Raw genomic sequence first — 26,018 nt, 5'->3', positions numbered from 1 at the left:
AACGCCAGTCCTGTTATTGACATCGATGGGGAAACGCATGTCTCGCAGAACTATTTTTTATCCAGATGGTGTCCGTTTTATGGGAGGAAAGAGAAAGCCGAGGCTGGGGAGTGCCAGGGAGCCGGGACGTGTGAAGGAAAGAGTTAAAGCTGGAGTCACCCTCTCTGAAGTGCTGTGTGATGCTGTGCAGTATTTCAGCCCCCAGAGCCTTCCTCCTCCTCCTCCCTCCCTGTGTCGGAGTGGGGAGGAGGCGGGTTCTGCTGAGCTGTTAAATCCTGAGTGAAGTGTCCCCCATTTCCAGTGGCCACCGTTGTCTGAGGCTGGTTCGGAGCAGGGCTGGGGTTACCCTGACATTTCTGGGACTGTGGCCAGCCAAGAAGGGAAAGAGAAGACGAATCTTTTACAATTTGCTTTTGTCGAAGTGGGGAGAAAGGGGAAAGGGAAGTGTCTTTTTTTTTTTTTTTTTTTTTTTTTTTTTTTTTTTCCAGCATCACATTCCTGTGTTTTGCTTCAGCCTGGAAAATATATTAATGCTGGTGCTTTCCTCTCTGGAAACAAAGGAGCTAAACGGGACTGAGGAAGGAAGGAGTGGGAAGGAGGCTTGGGAAGTTTAAAAGCGAGATACTCAGAGCAGCAGGGAAATCTCTTTTCTTAAATGAAATCCCTGCCTATGCGGGTAACCAGTACAGCAAAAAGCCAGACCTGCAGGTAAATGGAGAAGCAGAGATACCAAAGGAAATTTCCGCTAACCTCATCCTGCTTGTCAAGAAGGTGAAGAAGAAAGAAAGTTAAAAGATACACAAGGAGACGGACGGGCTCTGGGACCTGTTGGGCTGCGTAAAGATAAATCACTGGGCAGCAGCAAAGCTGCATGGCATTGGTCTCCTTTTAAAGGAAAAAGACGTGAAACCTCGTCTCTGGAAGGGGAACTTCCCTGAGAGTGTAAGTCTCAAGTCAAATTCTTGGCTTTCTGCTCTATGTACCAGACCTCTTCTCTGTACGTGTTTGCATGTGTGTATGTGAGAGCATGAGAGACAGAGAGAGAGAACGATGCAGATCACATTGTCCTTTTGGATAGGCAGTCGTGTTACAGATGGATGATCTCATTTTTGCATAAAATGATCCCTTCTGTGCTCTTCCAAAAAATAACTGTAAACTGTACAAAGCCACCGGGGCAGGACTGAGGTGTAATCAGCACTTTTAAATCACAAAAACTAGCCACCCTGTGCTTTGCTTTTTTCATCACTTGCACAAGGTATCATCATACTGTTAATATCTAACTTTTTCTCTTTCTCCTCCTCCCCTCAAGCAGATTGCACAATGAACTGGGGGCCAGCTCTCAGCTTAGCCCTGCTGTGGGCGGCATGGCTGGTGTGCGGCTCTGAGAAGACAGGGAGGATAGCAGAGAGAGGAAGCCATGGAGTGAGGAAAGTGCCCCTGACTTACCGGGCTCCAAGCAGCCTCCTGAGAAGGTCTGGAGCATCCCTGAGGAATTCGAGCCCAAATCCCCAGCACCCCGTCACCAAGAGGAATTCTTCTGGACCTGCAAAGGCACCTGCTAACCTCTTGCAAGGGGAAGCACGTTCCCAGGCCAAGAGCATGGGGACCAGAACGAGACGGGTACAGAGACTCACAGCTGCAGCCAAATACTCCAAGTCTGAAATGATTAAGGATGAAGGGATATCCTCTGCCTCACAGTCACGAGTGGTACGTTTCCCTTCAGGGTCAAGTTCCCCCAATGTCCTGGCCAGCTTTGCTGGGAAAAATCGTGTGTGGGTCATTTCTGCCCCCCATGCCTCTGAGGGCTACTACCGGCTCATGATGAGCCTGCTGAAAAATGATGTTTATTGCGAACTGGCTGAGAGGCACATCCAGCAAATTGTGTTATTCCACGAAGAAGGGGAAGAAGGGGGAAAAGTCAGAAGGATAACCAACGAAGGAAAAATCCTGGAACAGCCACTAGATCCCGCCCTCATCCCTAAGCTCATGAGCTTTCTGAAGCTGGAGAAGGGGAAATTCGGCATGGTGCTGTTGAAGAAAACTCTGCAGGTGGAGGAAAGGTATCCTTATCCAGTCAGGCTAGAGGCCATGTACGAAGTCATTGATCAGAGCCCCATCAGAAAAATTGAGAAGATGAGACAGAAGGGCTTCATCCAGACTTGCAAAGCAGCTGGGGTGGAGGGACAAGTGGTTGAGGAAGGCAATAATGGGGGCAGCACCCAGCCTACCCCCGGCACTGGACATATCCAGGTGTCAGCAAGGAAGGAGGAGCCGAGGAAGAGCAATAATCAGCCAACAAGGACCAAAACAGTGAGGAAACCAATGACAACCACAGTGGCCACTCCTCTACCTACAGTAAGGACCACTACGCTCCCTCCCACCACCACAACTACTCGTGCCACTACCCGCGCAGGGACAACAGCAAGCCGGTCTATGACAACTACACCCCTCCCTACCACACAGAGGACCTGGACCACAAAGTCACATTCCACCCCAGAGTACCACAGGCTGCCAGTAGCCCCTGATGCCACCACACCACGAGTCACAGCCTCCGAGGATTTCTACTCTCCTGTATGGAAGGCAAACCGCAGGGACCGGCAGCGCGGCCACCCGGAGAAACACCCATCGGCCACACGGAAACCAAGCAAAGCTGCCCGCTATGATGGTTTCACAGAAGTCCCAACAGCTCCCTCAGTGCACTATACAAAGGCAAATGTGGGTAGATTTAAAGATAACCGAACAAACAGAAAGGACTATAACCATAGGGACCTGAATGTCACACCGGGGCAACACAAACTGACTAAGACTAAACTACCAAAAAAGAAGGTCCAAGAAAAAATACTGAGCAATGAATATGAAGATAAATATGATCCAAGCAAGCCTGCTACTTCCCATTTAGAAGAAGAGTTTGCAGCGGGAAATATTCCCCCAAAGAAAGGAAAAGAATCAAAGAAGCATGAGCGAATGGATAAACCTGAGAAGAAGAAGAAGAAGGACAGACCTGACAAGCTGCAGAAGAGTGAGAAGCAGTCCAAGAAGGACAAAGCTGAGAAAAAGAGCAAGCAGGACAAAGACCGTAGCAAGAAGAACAAGAAGGGGAGCAGGACTGAGAATGAGGATTTCCCCAAGCCCAACAAGAAGCCTTTCCTACAGCCTCCCAGGAAATCGGTGACTGACCTGCTGGAATATTTTGAAGGCAAAAGGCGGCTCATTGTAAGTAACTTGTTCATCTCAATCTTCTTACCTAATTGATGTCATGTCTCCCTCCTAGTAGGAATATGTGGAACAGAAAGTTTATGGTGGTTTTGTATTATTCTTTTTCGGTGCTTTTGTTAAGAGGTAAAATTTCTAGACCCAAACAATCATTTCCAACACACAAAGTTTCAGAGCCTCATGTTGGAAATCTTACACGCAGTATGAAAATGTCAGCCAGGAATTAGTCTAAAACCTCTTCTCAGTCACTTTCATGAGCCACCATATAGCCATCAGATTATTTTGACTCCAGTGGATATGTAGGTGTCAGGATCAGTATAGTTATGATTGATAAAATGAGGTTCCAGTGTGGATTACATCCATTCATCGCTTTGGGGTGCTTGCCAATGTTACCACATTTCGATGCTCAGCATGTCCTGCCAGCTGGCTCACCTGTTTTATATTGGTGCTGGTGTCCTAAAATGGGAGGCAAGCCAGGTGGCTTGGCAGCGCTAGTGCATGTCTGACTGAGGATATGCACAAAGGCGTATGATCAGATGCCCTGAGGTAGGATTGCTACATTTGCTATTCTTTCTGATGGGAATTTGGCATTCAAATCTCCTAGACATCTTCAGAGGTCCCGTGCAAACTTTATTTTGTTTTGGGGTTTTTTCCTGCTGTTTTTATTAAACTGTAACACTGTGGTGAGTTTTCAAGTCTGAGAAACTCAGCATGGTCTGGAGTTACTTGTCCCAGAGTTTAATAGTGTTGTATGTTTTCCCAACTACTTATCTAAAAAAACACTTCACCTGGGACAGGAAGCAGTTTTAGCTGTAGCACAAATGTTTTTTCTGGCAGATGGCACATACCCTGAAAGGTACACTTTGAAAAACAGTTCTTTAAAAATATTATTGTGGGAGCTGGTTTCTTGCAATTATTCCACTGCAAGCTGGCCTGTTTCACAGTTATTGTCCACTAGTCAGTGTCACAAACATAGCTTTGACTTTCATGCCCCATATTCCAATAAAAATAGCTAAGATGCCAAGCTAAGATTTCAACCGTTGGAATTTAATTAATCATTCTGTTGATGATTCACAGACCTGAGCAGAAGGCAACTTTCTTCTTCCCCTCCCCATTCTTCCAGCTGGAGGGGCTGTGCAGAGCTAGCAGACTTGCATTCCCCAGCATGTTGGAAGTGGAGAAAAGCCATATATTTGAAAAATTTGAACTGAGTTTTGCAAATAATGTCTATTAGTTATTTGTTCACTAATAGTTAGCCAAATCAAAAGCTCAGAGAGATAAACTTCACAGAAGTTTGAGATCTCTGGAATTTGGTCATGTATCTCAACGTTGTGGCTTCCAAGAATATGTGTATCATCAGGACAAATAAAAACAGATTTTAAAGAAGAGCCAAAAGCAGAGCTCACAGATGTCAGGCTGCTGATTCATTACACCAACACAGTCCTGGAAACTTAAAGGATGGTCTGAAATTTGGACCTTCTGGTTCTAGGCCACCTCTCAGCTGGATCTCCAAGAAAAGAGTTGCACAATCTCAGGTTGTCAGGCCAAAACTCATTGAAGACAAATGATTATGCCACGCTGTGCTTCACTTTTCCAGTATCTAGCACCATCCTCAACCTGGTGGCTCTGGAGTTTCTTGGAGAATAGGTTTGATCTGGTCATCAGCAAAAGCAGTGGCTGAACTCTACTGTCTCTTTGCCACGCATGGCACGTGGAAAATGAAGGACTTCTCAAGCTTCCTTGGATCCACATACGTGCCTATTTGCATCCCTTCCTATCAAACGGTTCAGTTCCCTTAGGGTCAGTATTTCCATCTAGATGAACTCTGTCATTTATGAGTCTTCAAACTACCTCTCTAGAGAATTAGCCCACACTGCTGCAGAAGTGGCTCTACCTGAGCTGTTCCCCATTGCTTTGCTACACTTTTGTATTTCAGCTGCTTTAATAGACTGGTTCCCAAGGACATTGTTTCAGTCCTCTCCCAAAAGTCTTTTTGAGAAGGATATGGGTTTTTAAGTCCTACACATCATTAAAGATTTCAAATTGCAGATTTCACTGTGAATTTCAAACATCCAGAACTTTGAGGGCTATTCTGGGTTAAGTTCAGCTAATGACAAATATAGTACACAGCTGTAGAAACTAAAAAAAAAATGTCTGTTTTGAGCCCTGCAGCCCCACCTGTCTATAGTGTGGCTTTTATTATAGTCTTAATAATGCTGAGAAACCTTGGCTTTGTGACTTCGGGTTTTTTGCTTTCTCTGTGGTGATGAAATGCTCACTAACGGTTTACATACAATGCTCCATTTATACTCACATGCGCATATATGCACATGCACATACACACACGTGCATGCAAATACAGACAGATACAGTGTATATACTGTTAAAACAGTCCTGGCACAAAGCTCTCATTTGAAGTTCACTTTGCCACTTAAATGTTCCCTGCTTTGTTCTACAAGGTTTAATGAAGTACATCAAATTCAAACTTGACTGTGCGTTCCTGCTGACAGCCTCCGAAACTAGGAGGAAAATACACACCAATGATCTGGGTTTGATTCTCAGTCCTCAACTCCTTTTCATGATCCTGTTTTCAGTTGAAGCATTTCTATGCAATTTAAAAGCGATGTGTTACATGTTATGGCCCAGAAATCGAATCCTCTTTGTGTCTGACTCTCATTCACCTTCATGTCTCAATGCTGTAGCCATGCCAGGGGGCATTTGCATAAATGAGAGTCAGATCTTTTAAGCCCAGAAATGTCTCTTACATTTCAGTACATTGATGAACTGGATTTATAAGGAGTATATCATAAAAATTAGCCTCCAGGCCCCACAAACTTAAGAAGACAGCTAGAAGATGGTTGCACCTGTTACAGACTAAAGCATAAGTTTTCAATTGAAGGATTCTGGTGATTATTTATGACCTTAAACCATAAAATTTGGATCCAGATTCCAACTCCCTTTGTGTTTGGGGAATCGGTGATGGGTGCTTGATTGCAGTTCACCACTGCCAGTTAGAATGATTACATTGCTAGCGCTGTGTCAGTCCTCTCTACCTTCTGCTGGAAACTGCTGCACAAGACCACTGCACATTGCTACACACACACACACCTTCCCTGGAATATTTGCATCTCAGTCACTGATGAAGGATCTAAGTTGTGTGCTTTAAACTTTTAAAAAGTTGAATCTTTGCAATTGTTAGGAGGTTTTTGAAGTAAGTACTATAAACTGTAGAGATTTTTATACTTTTGTTGCTGTAATTTTTTCTCCTCCTGCTCTTCCCCCATAGCCATGCCTTCTCAGCAAATACAAATCCTGTAAGACATCGAAGTGAATCAGAACAAACAAAAGTTAAACCAGCAATTTTCGGATGAGGTCACAGTGGCTTTAGTCTTCAAGGTCTAATTATATGGCCATCACTTAGTTAAGTATTCATATAGCCCTAGCTGTACTCACCCCCTGACAGTAAAAAAGGCCACTGGGACCCCTGCCTGGACCATGGGCTGAGGCCAGAGTGGCTGCCATGTTCCCAGTGCTTCCTCTGGGCTTGAGCAGGGAGAATCTTAGATTCATGGAACCACTGAAGGCTGTGAGGGAGACCCGGCGGGACTGGCACGGCAAGAGATAATAGGAGGGTACGTGGTTTTCTGTAAAGTTCTGTGCCATTTCCTCTACCAGCACTGTGGAGAGGCAGTGGAGAAGCTGGTGCCACCAGCTAGCCATGCATCCTAAGGTTTTCCTGTAGCTGCTTGAACACCTTTGGGTCAGGCCTGGGCCTAAAGGTACACACCAAACACAAAAAACTCAAATAAGGCTACAGAGCTGTCAACAGCTCTATGGAAAAGAAAGCAGTTTGCAGACAGTGATTAGTTTTCCTTCAGTAAAATACTCATCTTCTTCATTCCTTATACTAAATAAGCTCTTTTGTCTCTGCCACCAACCAGCTGATCACAACCCCCAAGGCGGACAACACCATGTATGTACAGCAGCGAGATGAATATCTGGAGAGCTTCTGCAAGATGGCAACGAGGAAGATCTCTGTCATTACAATTTTTGGCACCATGAACAACAGCAGCATGAAAATTGACCACTTCCAGCTAGGTTCGTTTTTTTTTTTTTTATAATTTCTTACTATCTTGTGGGCACAATACAGACAGCAAAGGGAGAAACCTCCCCAGCTGGCATCAAGATCTAAGCAAGATCATTTGTTGTGGTCCAGTTGCATTTTCTAACCTATTCCTCCCCCCTCCATGCTAACCACCCCCATTTGTATTTACATAAGAGTCTCCGGTATTTTCTATGTTTAGGCTTCCAGTGCTGTAACTTGAGCACCTTCAGCTTTCTTTGTGGGAATTCTTAAAGCCAGTAAAACAGTGAAACAGTGAAAAGGCAGAAAAATGTGATGAGGGCATGGGACAGAAAGGGGAAATTAGGCTCAGCTCCACCAATAACTTGAATACCAACTTCATCGTCTAACTGAACAGCTGCCCTAACACAATCCCCCCCCTGCCCCCAACCCTTGGTTTTTGCAAAACATCAGCCATGGGTGGCTAGATACTGGCTAACATGATCTAAACACTTCTTAAAGAAATTGGCTATTGTCATGAAGAAGATGAGATTTGGGACAGGAAATGCTGAAGGGAGCTGTTTGACATTATATTCAAACCTTGCCCCAAGTTAATCCTATTTTGAAGTTTGAAATCATTATCTCCCCACTCTGCCATATAACATTTTCTCATGCCTTTCTACTCCTCACAAGGTCATGGAAAAAGATTAATTTTTCAGAGGCATGCACTGGCTAAACCCGGGTCAGAGAGAAAGGTGCTAACTAGACCCTTTGCTGCAAGTTCCTTTCCTTCCCAGGATCAGCTTTCCTAGGCTTAAGGGCTGACTTTGATACGTTCACAAAGTGAATATTCTCCACAGTAAGGGGAGGTCCAGGCACATTTTCCCCTCTGTACTGGTAAACAGATATTAATTCAGAAGATTTCAACCATAGCCTCTAGGTGTGGACAACCTTACAGATTTGCACCAGCATACCTGATATTAAAAGGTTTATCATTTGAAGTCCTAACATCTCTCTTTACCTGTAAAGCAAGTTATCTATCAGTGTGACTGCTTCTTTCTGCCTATTATAAAGAGATTCATCTCCTTGAAGCCAGAGGTTTTGGAGGCAGAACAAATCAGACCACACAGGACTTGCAAAGTAGCTCATTCAGACATATTTAGTACCACCTTCTTTACACACAGAGTTCCCATATAGACAGGTGACACTTGGTGTCCATCTCTCTTAGGCAGCTTTGAAACAATTGGCGTCAATGTTCAGGTCCTGGGGAAGCACCCACCAAAGCCAGTGAGAACCTTTCCCTTCAAAACCGTAGGGTTTGGACAAAGACTTCAGGTCCCAGTCCAGCAAAGCACTTGAGCTTAAGTGTCTCTTGAATCACGTAAACAATCTCATTCCTGTCTGCGCCTAAAGGTTACCACCACCATGAATGCTCTGCTGGATGAAGGCAAATAAATAGTATAAAAACTGCTGGTTTTGCTTATAAGTCCAGTACATTTTTCCTCTGGAAGTTCATCTAGTTTTACCAGACCTTGTGAAAAGATGTGTGATGGAACAGAAAGCACAAGACCACACCAGCTCCAGTGTATTTCAGGTCTGGCATACAACAGGCCAGAAGATCACAGATGTATGTCTGGCTTCCAGCTGTGCCTCTACTACTCTCAGAGGGAGAGCACCTAGCAGGGGACCAGGAGCCTTGTGTCCCTGAATGACAGCAAGTCACAAATCCTGCCAGACTGTCCATTTGTGCAACTCTGACAAATATGGAGCAGTACAGGATTTTCCACATCAGGCCAAGGTTACTCAAGGTGACATTTTGTGTACCTAGACCCATCTGCCTGTCAGTGGACTGTTTAAGATTATATTTAGCTCCAGTATGGCTAATAAACAGACATTCACTCTGACATAGACCATACTCTTTCAGCCTTTTCCAAACTTAATCTATACCCAAACCTTCTCCAAACCACACAAGTGCATATAACAGCTGAATTCTCACAGAAGGAATTAACTTGTTGAAGTGAGAGACTTAGAAGGGTGTAAGTAAACCTTACATGAAGTTCACCTTACATTTTTTCCCAAAACACCAAATCCTGAGTTTTTTTAAAAGTTTAAATAATACAAATATCTTTCTATTCCACCTCTTCTTCTCCTCTACCCTTCCTGCTTGCATGGCCTCTTCATTGCTCACTCTCTGTCAGCACCAGAGGCAGCAAAATCTCCTAAGAAAAATTTTTATGAAAATATTTTATGAAATATATTTATTAATATATTTTTATGAATATATTTTAATGAATATATATATTCATAAAATATATATATATTTTTATGAAAATATTTATGCTGTAGTGAGACGCCTTAGCACTCAGCATGATGAGGTCTACTTGTAATGCTGCATCTTGAGACTGAAATACAAATGACAACAACAGAAATGTCCACAGAAAAGACTTTTCACTTGAAATTTCAAACACATTTAGAAGTAGTGAATGAAAGAGAGCTCATTAATGCTGTTTGGCCAAGATCAACTCATACTGAAACCAAAGAGAATTTCCCAGTTTCTGACTGGAATGACACAAAAGCTGAGTGTCACTGCAGGGCTCTTCTCTTCACCCAGAGTTAGCCATGTGGTCTCTTTTCCCCAACTCATGGGAACAGGGATTTAGTTAGCCAAACACCAGCCCCAGGCTACCTATCTTACAACATACTGCTCAACTTCTTTGCAACCTCATTTGAATTATTTCTGAAGAGTGACTCATCTTCCCAGCCTGTCTAGCTGCTAAAGATGTATGGAGAAAAGTTTCCACACTCTTTCAGTGACCTTTCAGAAAGGCCAAAGAGGGTGAGGACTTTGCAGGTAGCAGCACAGTCTCAGCCCCCACTGTTCTTCATGCTGATCCCAGATGTCCTTTATGAGGTGGAGGTCAGGGACAAGTATTGAAATAGAAAGAGGTGGTTGGATTAACTTCTTTTCTTTCTTCATAGAAATCACTTCCAAATTTGAAAGACAGGCCAGCCTTTGTGGCATTATTTTATTTCCCCCGAAGCATTTTTCCATATCACTCTTGTAATTTAATTTTCTCCTTTACTTTGTAAGTTTTGAAAGAAAACATCCTAACAATGGAACTCTAAAGTGCTATTTTCATGTTGATATCTAGAGTCTTTAAAGCAGAAGAGTGCCATGGGTCAGTTAGTCTAAGGTACTTCACCATACAGGTGTTTTCCATCACATTTCACACTAATGTCTTTTGCATTATTCTACCCCCATATAGGCCAATAAGATGGCCTTTGCTTTTGTAGGGAACTGTTTGCAGGCATAAGTATGAATTTTTGATCTATGTTTTAATGGTCATGCTTGCCATTAGTAACATGTAAATCTCACTTATGAAACACTGATGCATGATTTACATATGCTTTACAAAGTGAATAACCAATCAGCACATCCAGCAACTCATCCCACGGGGAATTTATCACATTGCCTATAATTTTTCACAAAACTTTCCACTGAGATACATATAACCATGTAAAACCATATAAATTATGTCTATAGCTTGATTAATATAACCAAATTTTAACATTTGCTGGTTTGGATTTTTTTATGTAAGAAGCAGGTCCAAGGTGTGAAACCTATAGGTCAGATTCTGATTCAGACATTTTCCCAAAGTTTTAATTCAGAAGTTTTATTCAGTCTATTACACAGATTGGACATACTGCAAAATTTGAATCAGATCAGTATGCTCCTTAAAGGCTATGGATGTTTAGAAAATTATTTTAAATGCCTTATTGTACAATGAATCAAATATTTCCCGTTGCTGTGTGCTCAACTCGGATCAATTCATCTCATCTTTATTTGTTGGTGAATAACGGTGGAGCAGAGGACTGGAAAGTTGTACCTCTAGATTCTAGCTCCTGATCAGCTGTCATGTCTCTGTTTGACTTCAGGCAGGTCACTTAGGCTGTGCCTGGGATTGCTAAGTGAGGATATGAATATTTATATTCATAGTGGTGTCACAGGGCACAAGCAAGTAACATTGGCAGAGAGGTCTTGGGTGCCCAGGTGACATTTCACTTCGAGTGTGACTTAACCTGTCTTTAGCTTTCCAGGCCCACAGCTGCCTGCGGAGGCCTGTTCTAGCATCGCTGCAGCTGTACAGAGCTGTGCTGGATGCGATAGCTGAGGCTGAGCTGGTGACACTGAGGCTTTCAGGACTTGGCCCTAATATACCCTCCACGGGCTTGTCCTGTACATGCTTCAAATCTCTGTCTTCAGGGGTATTTTTCTCCTCCAGCATTTCTGAATATTTTCTTAGGGTAGAGCAGTGAGTAGGTACAAATCATTTGCAAAATTAATTTTTTCCTGTCAGGGTGCTAGAATGGGAAATTAACACCAGCAAGCTGACAGAGGAGGAGTGCCACAGCAGGGTGTATATAGAAAGCTGAAGAGCTAGGACTACAGTATTCAAGAAACATTAAAAAGTTTCTGGTTTCTTGTAGTCACTAAACTTCCCATGCAATTTTTTAAGACCAGCAAGGTTAACTCTAGTGTCCTGGCCAACCTCAAGCTGTTCTGGCTACATTTTACTGACCCATAATCTCTATGATCTTTCATTTGGATATGGTGCTTTTCAGCTCTTATCCTAAATTGTTGATCAGTTTCTATTTTCTATTCCAGAAGTGGCTGCATTTCAGGAGCTGGGGAAGTGATTAGTACATGCATATACATGTATAAGCACATTGAAAATATTTAAAAGATCTTTCCAGGAATGAGCAGACAACCAAGATTTTTCAAAAGCAAGTAGAAATGTTGACTACTGAAGCGCATGCACCCTAGGATAGATGGATTTTCAAAAAATATTTGGATCGAAAACTAGACAGTTAAAAGCCATAGTGCCATACTGACTTTTTTTAATAATTTGCCTACGCATCTGGAAGAGGGCTTCTGAGAAATTAATTTCCCCCTTTCGTTCAAGGTGAAATTAAAGGTGGAGTGCTGTGTGATTCCATCACTACTTTTATTTCTCCTTTATCTCACATTAAGATAATGAAAAGCCAATGAAAGTGATAGAGGATGAAGATCTTGTGGACCAGCAGCTCATCAGTGAGTTGAGAAAAGAGTATGGGATGACCTACAATGACTTCTTCATGGTGCTGACTGACACTGACATGAAGGTCAAGGTGAGGGTTTTGACTCTTTGCAAGAAAAGCTATTGGAAAAATATTAAAATATTGAAACATTTTAGGAAATTACACTACAGGCTTGCATGTGAGGCACATAAGACTCATGCAGGACTTGGTCTTTTGCTGGAGGACATGAAAAAGGATGGTATGAGAAATTTTCAGGAATTAAGTAGTGATCTTAATTTTCTGCAGCTAGGGGATTTCAGGAATTGTGTTGTTCTGCTGGGATGGTGAGCTAACAACATAGAAACAGGACCTCCCACTGGCAGGGGTTTTAATGTAGTACCTGGCATTCTAAAACACACAGTTTGGCTGCTCAGTGGGTTGACAGCACATTGCATATGGACAATGCTCTAGTTGGATGGCCTTACAAAATAATATAATGACAATTTGTTGTCAGCAATGGCCTAGCCTTATCACATTGGGCAAATACTGAAAATATGCCACTTCCAAAGAGCAGTTCAACTGCAAAAACCATGTATTCTCCATGGTTTCTAATCTGTTTTAGGTCTTGTTATCTGTATGTAAATAGGAATACCTGAATTTTTATTTAACTTACAGTGCTGTGATACATGCAGAAAGACCGCTAATATGTGCATCCTTTTATCCATCTGTTCTTTTTTCTTAACAGCAATACTATGAAGTACCCATAGCAATGAAGTCTGTGTTTGATTTGATTGACACCTTCCAGTCACGAATTAAAGACATGGAAAGACAGAAAAAAGAGGGCATTGTCTGCAAAGAAGATAAGAAGCAATCCCTTGAGAGCTTCTTATCCAGGTATTACCTTCTGTTCTTATCTGCTGCTAGTTCTAACAATTATTGTCTTATTGGAAAAATACCCATATGGCTATTTCTGTGATTTTTTGGTATAGATTTCTCAGTATTTGAAGTGCTAAGAAAATGCAGAGATGTAGCCACAGCTGAATGCAGTCTTGTACAGAGCACTGGAAGTCAGTATGCATGTTGTGTTTCTTGACTGACTGCACATTCTTTGGACACTAACTTTCTGTTCCTCAGTTCCCCCATCATGACATGGAGATAATACCACTGATTTGCATTAGAAGAGTAAATAAGGATTAATTCACAGATGTTAGCTCAGTGTTTTCAATGTATGAAGCACAATGTTTATGTATTTCAATCATCATCACAATCTCATTAATTCCATTCTAATCCCTTCCATGTAGATCAAAATGGTAATTAATTTTCTGTAACTTCCTTCTTATCCTGCTTGAGGTAACAGTAGGCCTTTGCCAGTATTAGTCATGCATATTATTAAGGGTCTTACAGATGTCTCTTGCAAAATCTTTGAGAGACTTTCTGCAGAAAGACAGCTTTGTTTATGCAATCTCTGTATGCCGTGTTACTGCTCTACCTACAAGACCTAAATTCCAGGCCATAAACATGTCTGACTCTGGGAATTCAGATCCACAGAAGAGCTGTGCAGCTGTAGCCCTCGCTATTACAGGATAATTTACGTGAAATTAGGGCTACCCCATCACTCTAGGCTTTACCTGTTACTACTGAATCCTCCTCAGCTACAATCAGAATTCCCAGGAATACACTGTTAATGACAGATGGCTATAAAAATAACTGAGGTGGCATGATGGATTATGACTTGAGGAGGAAAGGAGCAACAGGTAAATGAAAAGGTTGTTGGTTCATAAACATTTTAAAATTCAATGGCCACTTCAACAGAAAGAGAACCTTTAACAAGATCCGCCCCACCCACCTCACCACCTCCTGTTTAGGTCTCAGTGATTCATCCTCAAGACCACCAAGAAGAACCACAGTTTGGAAACAGCTGACCAACACAAAAAAGAGCTTGTATGCTGGAAAGTGACAGGCCCCAAATCCTTCTTTGCTTGGAAACAGACCTAGTAATAAACACCCAGTAGAAAAACAGGCAGGCAAAATGCAGAATGTTGCATCTATAAACAGAACCGTGGCTGCACAGAATGCATTTGTTGTCTATGAAACGAGCATCGGGTTTAAATATTGGGTGGACTTCACTAGCCATATTAACTGGTCAGATTCCCAGCAAGATTCATTCCAGTTTTGTCCAAGATTATCTTCCCAGCTGAACAAGAGTCCTGGCACCATCTCCCTGGTGTTACTCATTGGGGAGGTCAGTTACAATAATGCAAATATTGTTCTTAACAAGTGTGGCTGGCATGAAAGGAGACCATGAGAGCCAGAGCTGGCTTGAGTAATGCTTAAAAGCCACATGTATCTGGAGGAGGTCCTTGAGTTTGGGGTAGGGGGGAGTCTCCCTGTAACACCAAGACACTGGCTGTGCTGCTCTCTGGGCTCACAAACAAGAATGGGATGCAAAATATGTAGAAGAGGAAGAAAAGATGCACAGAGGGAAGAGTCTGGCAGATTTGTCAGGACAGGAGTATTGGTCTGTGGCTTTTGCTGTCAGAAATAAGGCATAAATCTGTACATTAGTGTTCATGAACTAACAGCTGTGAAGGACCAACTGTCTTAATAGCTCAGTAAGATGTAGCCCCAGACAAGCACACCAAGTATAGAGATTACCTGGGGCAGGGCAATAAACAGTTTGAGTTACTTTCAACCCTCTTCAGCTCTGTGCATCTCCAAAGGAGACACTCAAAAATACAGAAAGAAATTAATAGTATCTTAAAGAAGCTCATAGGTAAGATTCTGTCCTGATTTATGCCTTAGACAAAATACGATCCAATGTTTACAATCTCAGTCACTGTTTATAGGTAGCCAGATGCTTTTATTCTACAAAATATCACTAAGATTTTTTCCCCCCATTTTCAGAATAGCAATACAAAATCACACCCCTCTCCTTCATGTCACATATGTGATTCTTAATGCTTCTCATTTCTATTCACATAACTGTATACACATGCCTGTATCTCTGTTTCTCCTGGGCAAGTTTAAATTGGGGAGCTTTGCTTTGAAGGATTTACTTTTTAATTATAAAAATACACACAGTATCACTCAGTCAACAAGACAAAGACATCAGCATTCCCTGCTCTTTCAGCAACTTCTTCTGTGACTTTGAGCAAGTCCCACCATATTTTCCACTTCTCTCAAGTGGAACAGAATTGACCCATTACATTAGCCCTTATTTTGAGATCTTCACATGGTGCTCCAGAAAGGCAGGCTATTATTGTAAGAATAACATCTGCGTTCATTTAAAAGATCATTTCCTGCTATAAAAATATCCCTGCAGCTTTGCAAATTCCTATAAACCTGATTTATTTAGGTTTAGTGGAGAAGTACCTTTATTCAAAAAGGGGGTTATTTGGAGAGTATTAAGACCCCCTATATTAAGAACTTTTAAAGGTTTCAAGTGGCCTTATGGCATTGCCTTTCCTTGAGAGGACAACAGAAGGTGGTCCTTGTGCAAAAGTTTGGTTAGATAGGGCATCCCATATTAAAGAAATATCCAAGGTTTATCTTATTGCCCCATGCATGCCTTATATAGCCACAGGCTCACACAACCACATACTTACAAACAAGCTCAGATTTAAAGCCATGTTAAAGGTATTTTGAGCAAGTGTGGTATAGAAGAAAAAGAGGTCAGTATTTACACAGAAGTATGAGTTATGTCTGAAATGAAGATACACCCTAATTCTCAGACAGCCCTTGGACTGCAAAATAACTGTGTAGTTCCAGCAGTGGTGAATGACGTAAAAGCTAAATGTCTAGTGAGGAATTCTACAAGAATCTTTCTTTCTCTTGAATATACACTTCTCATCACTGTTGTAACTACTGAAGGGGGCTTTGGGCAAAGATCAGAAGATTTGCAGTGTTTGTTTGGCAAAACAGCAAAACTGCAGATGTTTCTTTGAGAGTTTTGGAGTTGTAAAATTCAAAACAAGCTTTATCCTCTCCCACTGATGGATAGAACTGGGAAGATCTCCCATCCAGCTGTTACTTAGAAGTTGGGAGAGGTATGATGTATCTCAGCTTACAGAGAACAAAAATGCTGAGAGGACTCAAGTCACACATCATGACTGTGCCCTGTCTCTCTCTCTTCTCTTTCCAGGTTCCGATGGAGAAGGCGGCTGGTGGTGATCTCTGCTCCCAGTGATGAGGACTGGGCTTATTCCCAGCAGCTTGCTGCTCTCAGTGGACAAGCCTGCAATTTTGGTGAGTCAAAAGAAATTACACTCTTGCTCCCCAAAACCACATCCTTTCTGGTGATGTGATGGATTTCTTTGCTCAAGTCTGAACCTTGACAGTCCAAGGAGCCTGACAACTGAAAAAGTTTGCTGTAGCTACTCCAAATCCATATGGAAAAGTCTGTGCTAAGCAGGTAGTATGGCACACCCTGACAGCTAAGACAGCTAAACAAAATGTTCCCTGGAATCATTTGTGTGAGGCAGAAAAGGTTAACACTCTGAAGCTTCTCTTTGAACTTGTACTTCAGGAGATTGTAGTATTTTCTTTTTCTTACTGCACAATTAATGACATAAGTACAATGCTGTGGGAAGAGCAGATCCCCTAATACCAGCTCAGAACTGGGCCAGGTATCAGGAATATGCATGGACATCAGGTTTTTTTCTTTTCCCTCCTGTTTCATTCCAAAATATGTAAAAATATTAATGGAAACCACTTTAATCCAATAGGGACCCTCCCAGCCCAAAACCTAGGTACTTAAGATCCAACTACATAGTCAGTGGAGAGAGATGGGCTCCTCCAGGAGGCAATTAGTAAGACCCAGAAACACTCTTCTCTCTTTCTTTTATGAAGCCCAGAGAGACTTACTCCTTAACCTAGGTTCCTAGTGATACAAATACCATGCAGGGCCTAGACTTGACTCCTACAACAGAACGAAACAGGTCCCATTCAAAAGCCACTATTTCAATACATTTCAATTATGCTAGAGGGGAGATGTGCACAGTATCACTGTTCATTCATAATCACTTGGCTTTCATTCAGAGCATCAGCATCACCTCATCTGGTAACTACTGAAGTAAACTGTGACATGGAACACTGTAAAATGTTTTCTGAAGAATAGAAGATAACCAAAACAGTTAATTCTCCCTACCCTTTGTTAGGGGACAGCTTGAAGGAGATCCAGCGAGTTCCTAAAGCATTTGCCCTCAGTGGGTGTTTTAACTGATATGTTTCCAAGCATCTTACCTTCAGGCTGTAAAAACAGTTACATCAAAGATTTTGTAGACTGTACAGACTCATATGACATGAACAGTTTCTGCAGCCCCTAAGGTCTTTCTTCAAAGCAGAGGCAACAACCCAAGCCTCTGCCCAGAACAAATGAAAGAAGTGAATGCCTGTCATAAGCCATTTGCCCACAGCCATTCTGAGTTTAACTGTGATATAGGTTAGATTGTTTCTAATTACTTTGTTATTTTGTGTATGATAAGTAAGAGCTTTACTAGTGAACAACAGTGCAGAAACATTCTGAATTTGCAGAATGGCCTCTGCAATTTACCAGTGTGTCTGATGCTTGTATCCCGATGCCATAAAACCACACCAAATGCTGTTGTGCTTGGGACACTAGCAGCAGCTTTTATGCAACTGATACCACATTTACGTGACACACTAGCTCATCCCCATGTTTGGGACAGGTGATGTGACTGGCAGAGACTCCACAGAAATCAGTAATTCTTCCTCCTAGAGGGCTGGCTGAGACTGGCTCCTGATGAAGCATGCACAGACCTGGCTGATTAAACAGAAATCTGCCCAAGAATGAAGAGAAAGATCCAGTCTGACCCAAAACCTCCTTCATTTCCTCCACAGGTCTCCGCCATATAACTATCCTCAAATTGTTAGGACTTGGAGAAGATATTGGAGGTGTCTTAGAGTTGTACCCAATTAATGGTAAGTGACTGTTTCCAGTTTCTTCAGTACTACCCATGAAGGGCATTACATAGTGCTGAGTGTTTCTTTGCTGTAATTTCTTGAGAGGGATGGGTATGACTGTGGTTTCATATTGTGTTTTGTTTCTTTTAAGAAACAAGATGACACAAAGGCAAATAAAAAGCTTTCTTGGTATTCCTGTCCTAAACATTATATAGTTTCTTCAGGACAGAAAATACCAAATATCATCTGGAAGTCATCTTTATTTTCCACCTAAACATACAGTCCCAAGTACACTCCTCTGCCTGTCTTGCTGTCAATGACAAAGGAACGTCTCTGCCTTTTACATGCTCAAGAGTTTTCAGGGCTAACAGAACACAGACTCAGCAGATTCTATTACATGGGTCCCTCATTCATTTTCACAGAATGGTTTGGGCTGGAAAGGGCCTTTTAAAGATTGTCTAGTCCAACCAACCTCCCTGACAAGGCCCTGTCCAACTTGACCTTGAACACTTCCAGTTATGGGGCATCTACAACTTCTCTACGTAACCTGTTCCTATGTCGCACCACCCTCATCCTAAAAAAACCCCTTCCTCAATCTAATCCAAATCTACCCTCTTTCCATTTAAAACCATTACCTCTTGTCCTGCCTCTAGGGGCCGTGGTAAAGTCTTTCTCCATCTTTCTTATAAGCCCCCTTTAGGTGCACCCCAGCAGGCTACTTCAGGTAGCTGTTCTTAGGAGGCCGCACTGTCAGGGTACATTTCAAAGGCTACAGGTTCTTCCACTGTCTAATCACAGCAACTGCCTCCACCAGTGGAGGAACAAAGAGAGGAAGGAGCTTATTTATCCCATCACCATTCTGACTGCTCTGTACATGAAAGCATCCTAGTCCTTCCACTGCACACAAACACCAAGTCCGTGCCTAAGAAAGACTAAGAACAGAGGAAGTAGATGTCATACTTCTTCCACTTACTTTTCACTGAAGGACTTCATGACCTTGCTTATAGTTCCTATTTATTAAGACCAACAGGTATCTTTTCAATTTACTTGCCTAATCTCCCTTTGAACTCATGTTAACTTCTAGCAAGTGGCCTCCTGTAAGAACCTCTACAGATCTGCAAGGTACCTTTTATTTCTCCTGAGCATGGCCCCTATAGTTTTGTATAATATCCCTTATCTCTGTGTGGAGAAAAAGGTGAACATTTAATCCCTATCCGTCCCTGCCGTGACATACTCAGTCCTGTGGACATTCTCCCTACCCATTTATTTTAGACTGTGGTCTTTATTTGGTCATTTCTCATACAGAGTTTATTTCAAACCTATGATCAACCTTGTTGCCTTTCTGACCTTTCTCCCCAGTTCTACCATATTCTTTTGAGGAGAAAGAACCAGAATTTCATATAGTATTCAAAATGCACACAAACAATAGGTTTCCAAAGTGCCATAATAATACTCTGTTTTGGTTTTTATTATTTTCCTCATGGCTTGCAACATCTGTTTTGGATTTGACCATCAGTGAGCACTGAATTAGCCTTTCTTGAAACTTTCTTTCACAGCCCTAAGATGCCAATGCTGTCATAATGGTCAGACTTTACCATTTCTTATGTGGAATTAGCAATATTTTCACTATGAGCATCACTTCAATCTGAATAGAAATTCTTTCATCATTTTATTAACAAGTCACAGAGTCTTACAAGGGTCTTCTGCAATGCTTCACAATCATCCCTGCCCTTCCTATTCTGAGTATGTCCACACCCTCAGTATGCTTCCTCAACTCCATGCTCATACCTCATGTGTGTCATTTACAAATACATTGAACAGCACTGGCCCCGGCACAAACAGCTGTGGAACTTCACTGGTGACCTCCCTCCACTCTAGGAACTGATCATACACTCCCACCTTGTTTCTGCCTTCCAACCAAGCTATTAACATTCATTTTGAAGCCCTCTGGAAATCCACACAGCCTTTATCAGCCAGACCACTCTTAGACACCTGCTTGCTGACCTCCTTCAGAGAACCTCAACAAGTTTGTAAGGCAAGATGTAACAGAGTCCTGTTGCCAAGCCAACTATGTATATATGTGTGTATATGCATATATATATCTACAGGTGTCCACTGGTCTTGTAGTTTCTACCCATTTACTCAGCACAGACTTCACACTTACAAGCCTGGAGTTCACCAGATTTGTGCTAGAACATATATTTTAAAGTGGACATGACATTTACCACATCCCATATCTCACATATCATGACAATTCAAGAGTGAGGCTCTATACTGCCATTAATGACCCAGCAAATTCATCCTGCAATTCTTCACACTATCACACTTCAATTCTTGTGAGTTCTTTCACTGTGACTGTTTTTCACACATGCCTTCTACATTATGTGAACCAGTGACCCAATTTGCATAGAAGCCAAAGAAGCACATGTGCGTTAAGTGAAAAAAAGGTGTGCCACACTCCAGTAGCTTCAGCCTAGAGAATAAAGGTAAGTTTACTAAACCTAACAAAACTGTTAAAAATACATCTTTAGTTCACAGTGAAGCAGTTTAATTTTGGAACCAGGAAATCCTGAACTTGTAAATGACAAGAATCTTACATTGCCAACTATTGGGCTGTATCCTATCTCATGTTGCTAACTTGCTTACCTACAAACTATCAACATTGTCTAAACAAAATATCAATGCTGTTTTTATGTGATCACTTTCTAGGAAGCTCTACTGTAGACCGAGAAGATATCCCAGCTAATTTGGTGAAAGACATTCGAAATTATTTCCAAATTAGCCCAGAATATTTCTCCATGCTTCTAGTTGGGAAAGATGGAAACGTCAAATCCTGGTATCCTTCTCCAATGTGGTCTATGGCGATTGTGTATGATCTGATTGATTCCATGCAGCTTCGGCGACAGGAAATGACAATTCAGCAATCTCTTGGCATGCAGTGCCCAGATGACGAGTATGGTGGGTATGGTTACCATAGCTATCACCAGGGCTACCAGGAAGGTTACCAAGATGACTACCGTCACCACGGAAGTTACCATCATGGATATCCATACTGAAAAGAGCAATTTAGCCTCCAACTGCCCTGTGTCTGTCTTCTAATAGTTAACCAAGCAACAGGTGGCCAGTCTGGCAGAAAGTCTTCCCAGGCCACCTAGATATCCGTGCCTTGTTCTTCCACTGTTCAATCAAGGGACTTTGGTCATTTGCCTTCTAAAAACCGCAGAAGCCTTTACAGTGAAGCAATTCAAATCAGTAGTATTGAAGCTTTAAACAATAAAGACTCCTTTATATTTTTAAACCTTTATTAACAAAGGGCATCAGCAGGTGCTGTTTGTATTAAAACCAAAAAAAAAAAAACCCACAGCTCCAGTCCATGGACACTACTGTAGGGCAGGACACAAACTGTCCAACAAACATTGCAATGGTCTTAGTATTTTTTTTTTCTAAGGAGGAAAAAAAAAAAAAAGTGTATTTATTGGAAAGTGAGATTATATTGTGCTTATGAAGAGAAGCAAAGAATCACACTTCAGAACTTTCCCAGAAAAGGAAAATTTAAGAAAGAAGCATGGGGCAGGCTCTTTAATAATAACAACAACAATAATAACAAAATCCTTTTGAAGCTCCTTGTCTAAAAAGACAACATCTCTTCTACAGTGCATTAACATTGTAATTAGCTGACTTTATCAATAAAAATAAGAATTTATGGCTACGGCAGTATTTGTTCCGATACAATATAATGTAAAGTTCTTAACTACAAAGCTTGCTGCATGGCCATTTACTCTTTTAATTGAGGTCCCTGTTCTCTTAGGTCCTGCCTACCTGACAGTTAAATCCAAGTTATTGAGAGCTAAGTGGAAACATCAACCATGGCTAGCATTGCCTGAAATACAGAAAACTGAAAAATATTATCTTCATCAGAAAAAAAGGAAAAAAATTCTCACTCAAATATATTTTAAATTAGTTGTAACTAGCTCTCTATAATAATGTTTTTAATTAAACTATTGCTCTAAATTTCAAATCTCCTCCAACCTCTTCTTCTCATGCCCCTCTCTATGAAAAAAACACAAACATCTACGCTAAAGGTTTATAAAAATATTTGGGCGTAATCTGATCTGTTACTAAATCAGCTCTGTTTCTGCCACACCTTCTGAAATGGCTTTCTTCTCCCTTCTCATTGGTGTCTTTGGGCATTGGATCTGTTGCACCACCCTACTCCTACTGAAATCAGGGGCAAGAACTGCATGCATAGACATGCTTTCAACACCGCTTGGGTTAGATTTCTAAACATTAAAGACCCAGCAGAAAGATTCAGGAATATCCTGAATTGAAGGTGGTATACAGGCCTTCACAGTGCCACAGAGATCACTTCCAATGTTGAAGGCACACCTGACCAGTCGCGTATCTTTTTATAATCCATTATATGGGTGCACATGTCATATATAGATACATGCAACAGGGCACTCTTAGTAGGTTTTGCCATCGCAGCAGTAGCACAGGAAAAGGGAGAAGCTACAGCTCTAAGATGGCTAGAGCATGCCCCACAGTTTGAGTTTTAGCATTTTCCTGATCCTTTTTTTTTTGTTTTGTTTAAACACAGATGAAAACAGAACTGGGTAAAGCAACAAGTTTACTCAAACCAGATGTTTTCTTTAGAACCTCAGTCACAAAAGGTCAGACCTTGCTTGCTCTTCTGAATGTCAGAAAGGCAGGTAGATGTGGGGAGGTCACAGGGCCCAGACAGTTCTTCCTTAATTTTACAAACCTGGTCACTCTCTGGGGCAAGGCTGCCTTCCATACCACAAAGACAGCACAGGGTACTGCTCCCGACTTACCTCTCTAAAGTGACTGGAGCTAAGTGGGGAAGGTAGGCTTTCCACAGAACCATTTTGAGAGGACTGCTGACTGCAGAGAGCTCCCAAGCTCTCATTAACTACTGCATTTACACAGCTGAAAGCAGTGGATTGAGAGATTCAAAAAACCAAGGACCTATAAAAAAGAATCACAAAACTTAAGTGCTACTAGAAGAAAATGGGAGGTCCCATAGCTCAGTTTTAGAACACAAGTGCTTATTGCATCAGTGTATTAAAGTCAGCTGCCTAACTTTCTTTGCCTAAAGCAAAAGCAGAGGAAAGTATACCAGATGTCTAACAGCCATCTCCTGTAGACAAAAAGAGAAACACCTTTGGGGTGTTTTCTTTCAGGTGTTCATTTCAACTTTCCTGTAATCTTGTTTTTCATGTACAGTCTTTAAATGAAAGCCCTTTTAACTCACATTACAAATCATGGAAACTAAATGTCCTGTGCTGAGGAGGAGGAGGAGACAGTTAACTTACAAAAGAATGCAACACCTGATCCAAATTGCCTTTTTTTAATCCCCTCTCCAGAATTCAAAGTTAAGTCGTGCAAGTTTCAAACCCAGCCTAAGCATTCAGTGGGAGTTGCATTAAAAAGACAACTCCAAACAAGTTGCGCACTTATAAGGGAGGTTGGGATGGGCTCTACGCCAAAACTACACATTCAAATATTCATAGAATTTGAAGAAGGCTCAGTATTATTCTACATTCTGATGACAATTCCTACCTTCATTACAAACTGGCTCAAAATTACCAGAAACTTCTAGCAATGACTTAAAATCCTGATTTTGCAACCTACCTCTCCCTATGGAAAACCAAAAGCAAAGTGTGAAGGAACACCAAGCCAAAAAATTCTTTCAACAGCGGCATATAGTTATCTTAAAGACTTTAAGCATTTAGGAGCTACAATACTCCAATTAAAACTTCATTTTGCAAAACACAAATCAAATCCGAAGCACTGGATCTGTCCTTGCAGCATCACTCTGAGGATAGACTGACTGAGATTAAGGTCCTATTTCTACAGCCCTTAGTGGGAAGATTCCATATGATAAAGAAAAACTTTTTTCTTATACATATTTATGGAATTTGATTCAGTTCCAAGATGGCTGTTTTCATCCACAGGCTGCCTTTCAAGCACCATGGCTGGGTTGCTACATTCACAAGTAGTTGAAATTAAACAAAATAAATATTGCTTTAATTGGCTTGTTATAGACAAGAGAAGCATGATCACATCTCTCTTTTTGGAAGTTTTTGTGAACTATTTCCTCAAACCTGGAGGGAGGAACATAACATTCTCAGCAGTAATTAAGTTCAAATGTTTGTGAATGTGGGCTCTAAATCATAGCTTAGAAAGAGCTCTCTGCTCAATGTATTCATTAAAGACTATGTGCCAAACTAATGCTGCTCTCCAAAAATCTCCTCATACATTTCCTTATTGTCATTTGAGGAGAAAAATAGTAAGCTTTCCAACATGGAGTAGGTCAACAACCGTACAGTGGAAATACTTAATTAAGTCAGACTCACATGATGTCTTTGAAATGTGCAACTCTATAGAATAGCTCCCTCTTGCTAACTAGGGCTGCTCTCAAGCTAATAGTCATTTAGTCACTTGCTCTAACAAATCTCATGTACACACTAAATTCGACTTGCCATGGATAGTACAGCTGCACAGAATTGCATGGTTATAGTTCTGGGTTACTTTATACACTTTTTTATCACTAAGTTGATGCAAATCCTTACCCATTTTCAGACCCATTTTTAGTTAACATTCCTGCTGCTGCAGAGGGGATATACAGCTCTCCTCCATTAATAAAAGACACCTGCCTGGCCAATCCAACAGAATCTCTCTGAGACCTCCAACCTGAAGACAACAGAAAGATTTCTACATGTTAGATAGGACCAACTCTACAACGCAAGTAAACTCTTGAATCAACAGTTACGTATCTGATATCTTTGTGCAATTTAAGACTTTGGCAATTAAGCATGATAGCATCTGTGAAATTTATAGAGGGAAAAATCATTAAGCAGGACAAGAGTTGAAAGCAAGAACTAAGTGCACTTTATAAAATCTGCAGATCATTCATTTCCATATCTCATTTCTCTTAATGCAGATATTTCAGGCAGGAAGGTCAAACATATGGTTTTTAAGACATTAATCTTTAGTTGGATGCTATGTCATTAGAGGTATGAGGCCGATTCCTATGTTCTGACTTAATGCAAGGCAAAGCTCTCTGGAAAAGCTCATGTAAAAAGCCACTGCTCATGTAAACGCAAAGGAATCTAAAGCTAACAGTACTTTCGCCCTTCTTGGAAATACCTGCTAAAGTTGGTAGCTATGATGGAAGACAACAATGAACTCAGGCAGGTATATATTGCAAAGCTGTATGTAATGGGAAAAAAAAAAAGAAAATGTCTTACTGCAACTACATCTTTAACAGTTTGAGCATTTTTTTTTTCTGCCTTGATGTTTCATTTTCCAAACTAGGATACCATAAACCAATGAAAAACATGTTTCTGGAATTTACAGTAAAATATGTTTTCTTATTAACTCTGTACAGATGCAAACAACTAGGATTCCTTTTGCTGAAATGGCCTACTATACAAGCACAATGAGATTAGCTGTAAAATTTTTCAACCACAACAGTTGTAAGTTAATATATGCTAGAAGCTAATACTCCCATAAAAAAGTAAGAAATTAGAATAGTAATTTTAGATTCATAGTTTATAACTTGACAGTCATTGGCCACATATGGAAACAGGCTGCCCCCTCTTGATGGATCAATGACAGGAGGTATGTTAATTAATATAGCAATGAGCCATCAATACAGTATGCATAAGTAAGCTGTTACACACAGAGCCTGGAAACAGGATGGCAGAGGGGAACAAAGGCAGGACTGTCTTCAGTCCAC

General features: G+C 41.3%; 1 protein-coding gene across 1 annotated transcript; it reads left to right on the top strand.

Moving 5' to 3' along the window:
* Positions 1-264: 264 nt before the first annotated feature.
* CCDC80 (coiled-coil domain containing 80) lies at positions 265-25,532 on the top strand. Its single transcript, XM_033005245.2, has 8 exons — positions 265-942; positions 1,313-3,213; positions 7,155-7,311; positions 12,309-12,445; positions 13,080-13,228; positions 16,476-16,579; positions 18,194-18,274; positions 20,966-25,532. The coding sequence occupies exons 2-8, from the start codon at positions 1,321-1,323 to the stop codon at positions 21,310-21,312; spliced, it is 2,868 nt and encodes a 955-aa protein (XP_032861136.2). The 5' UTR covers positions 265-942; positions 1,313-1,320; the 3' UTR covers positions 21,313-25,532.
* The last annotated feature ends 486 nt before the right edge of the window (positions 25,533-26,018 follow it).

This window comes from Tyto alba, unplaced genomic scaffold (genome assembly GCF_018691265.1).
Source record: "Tyto alba isolate M040663 unplaced genomic scaffold, T.alba_DEE_v4.0 Super-Scaffold_14, whole genome shotgun sequence".
Lineage (NCBI taxonomy): Eukaryota > Metazoa > Chordata > Aves > Strigiformes > Tytonidae > Tyto > Tyto alba.
The sequence above is the reverse complement of the archived record's forward strand: the minus strand, read 5'-3'. Positions and strand labels throughout refer to the sequence as shown.

What these genes read in the sequence shown, in the direction of transcription:
- CCDC80 (XM_033005245.2), top strand. Translation starts at nt 1,321, where the DNA reads ATGAACTGGGGGCCAGCTCTCAGCTTAGCCCTGCTGTGGGCGGCATGG. An exon ending in AAGGCAAAAGGCGGCTCATT is followed by an intron (nt 3,214 to 7,154) that starts GTAAGTAACTTG and finishes GCCACCAACCAG; the next exon opens with CTGATCACAACCCCCAAGGC. An exon ending in AGAGTTGTACCCAATTAATG is followed by an intron (nt 18,275 to 20,965) that starts GTAAGTGACTGT and finishes ATCACTTTCTAG; the next exon opens with GAAGCTCTACTGTAGACCGA.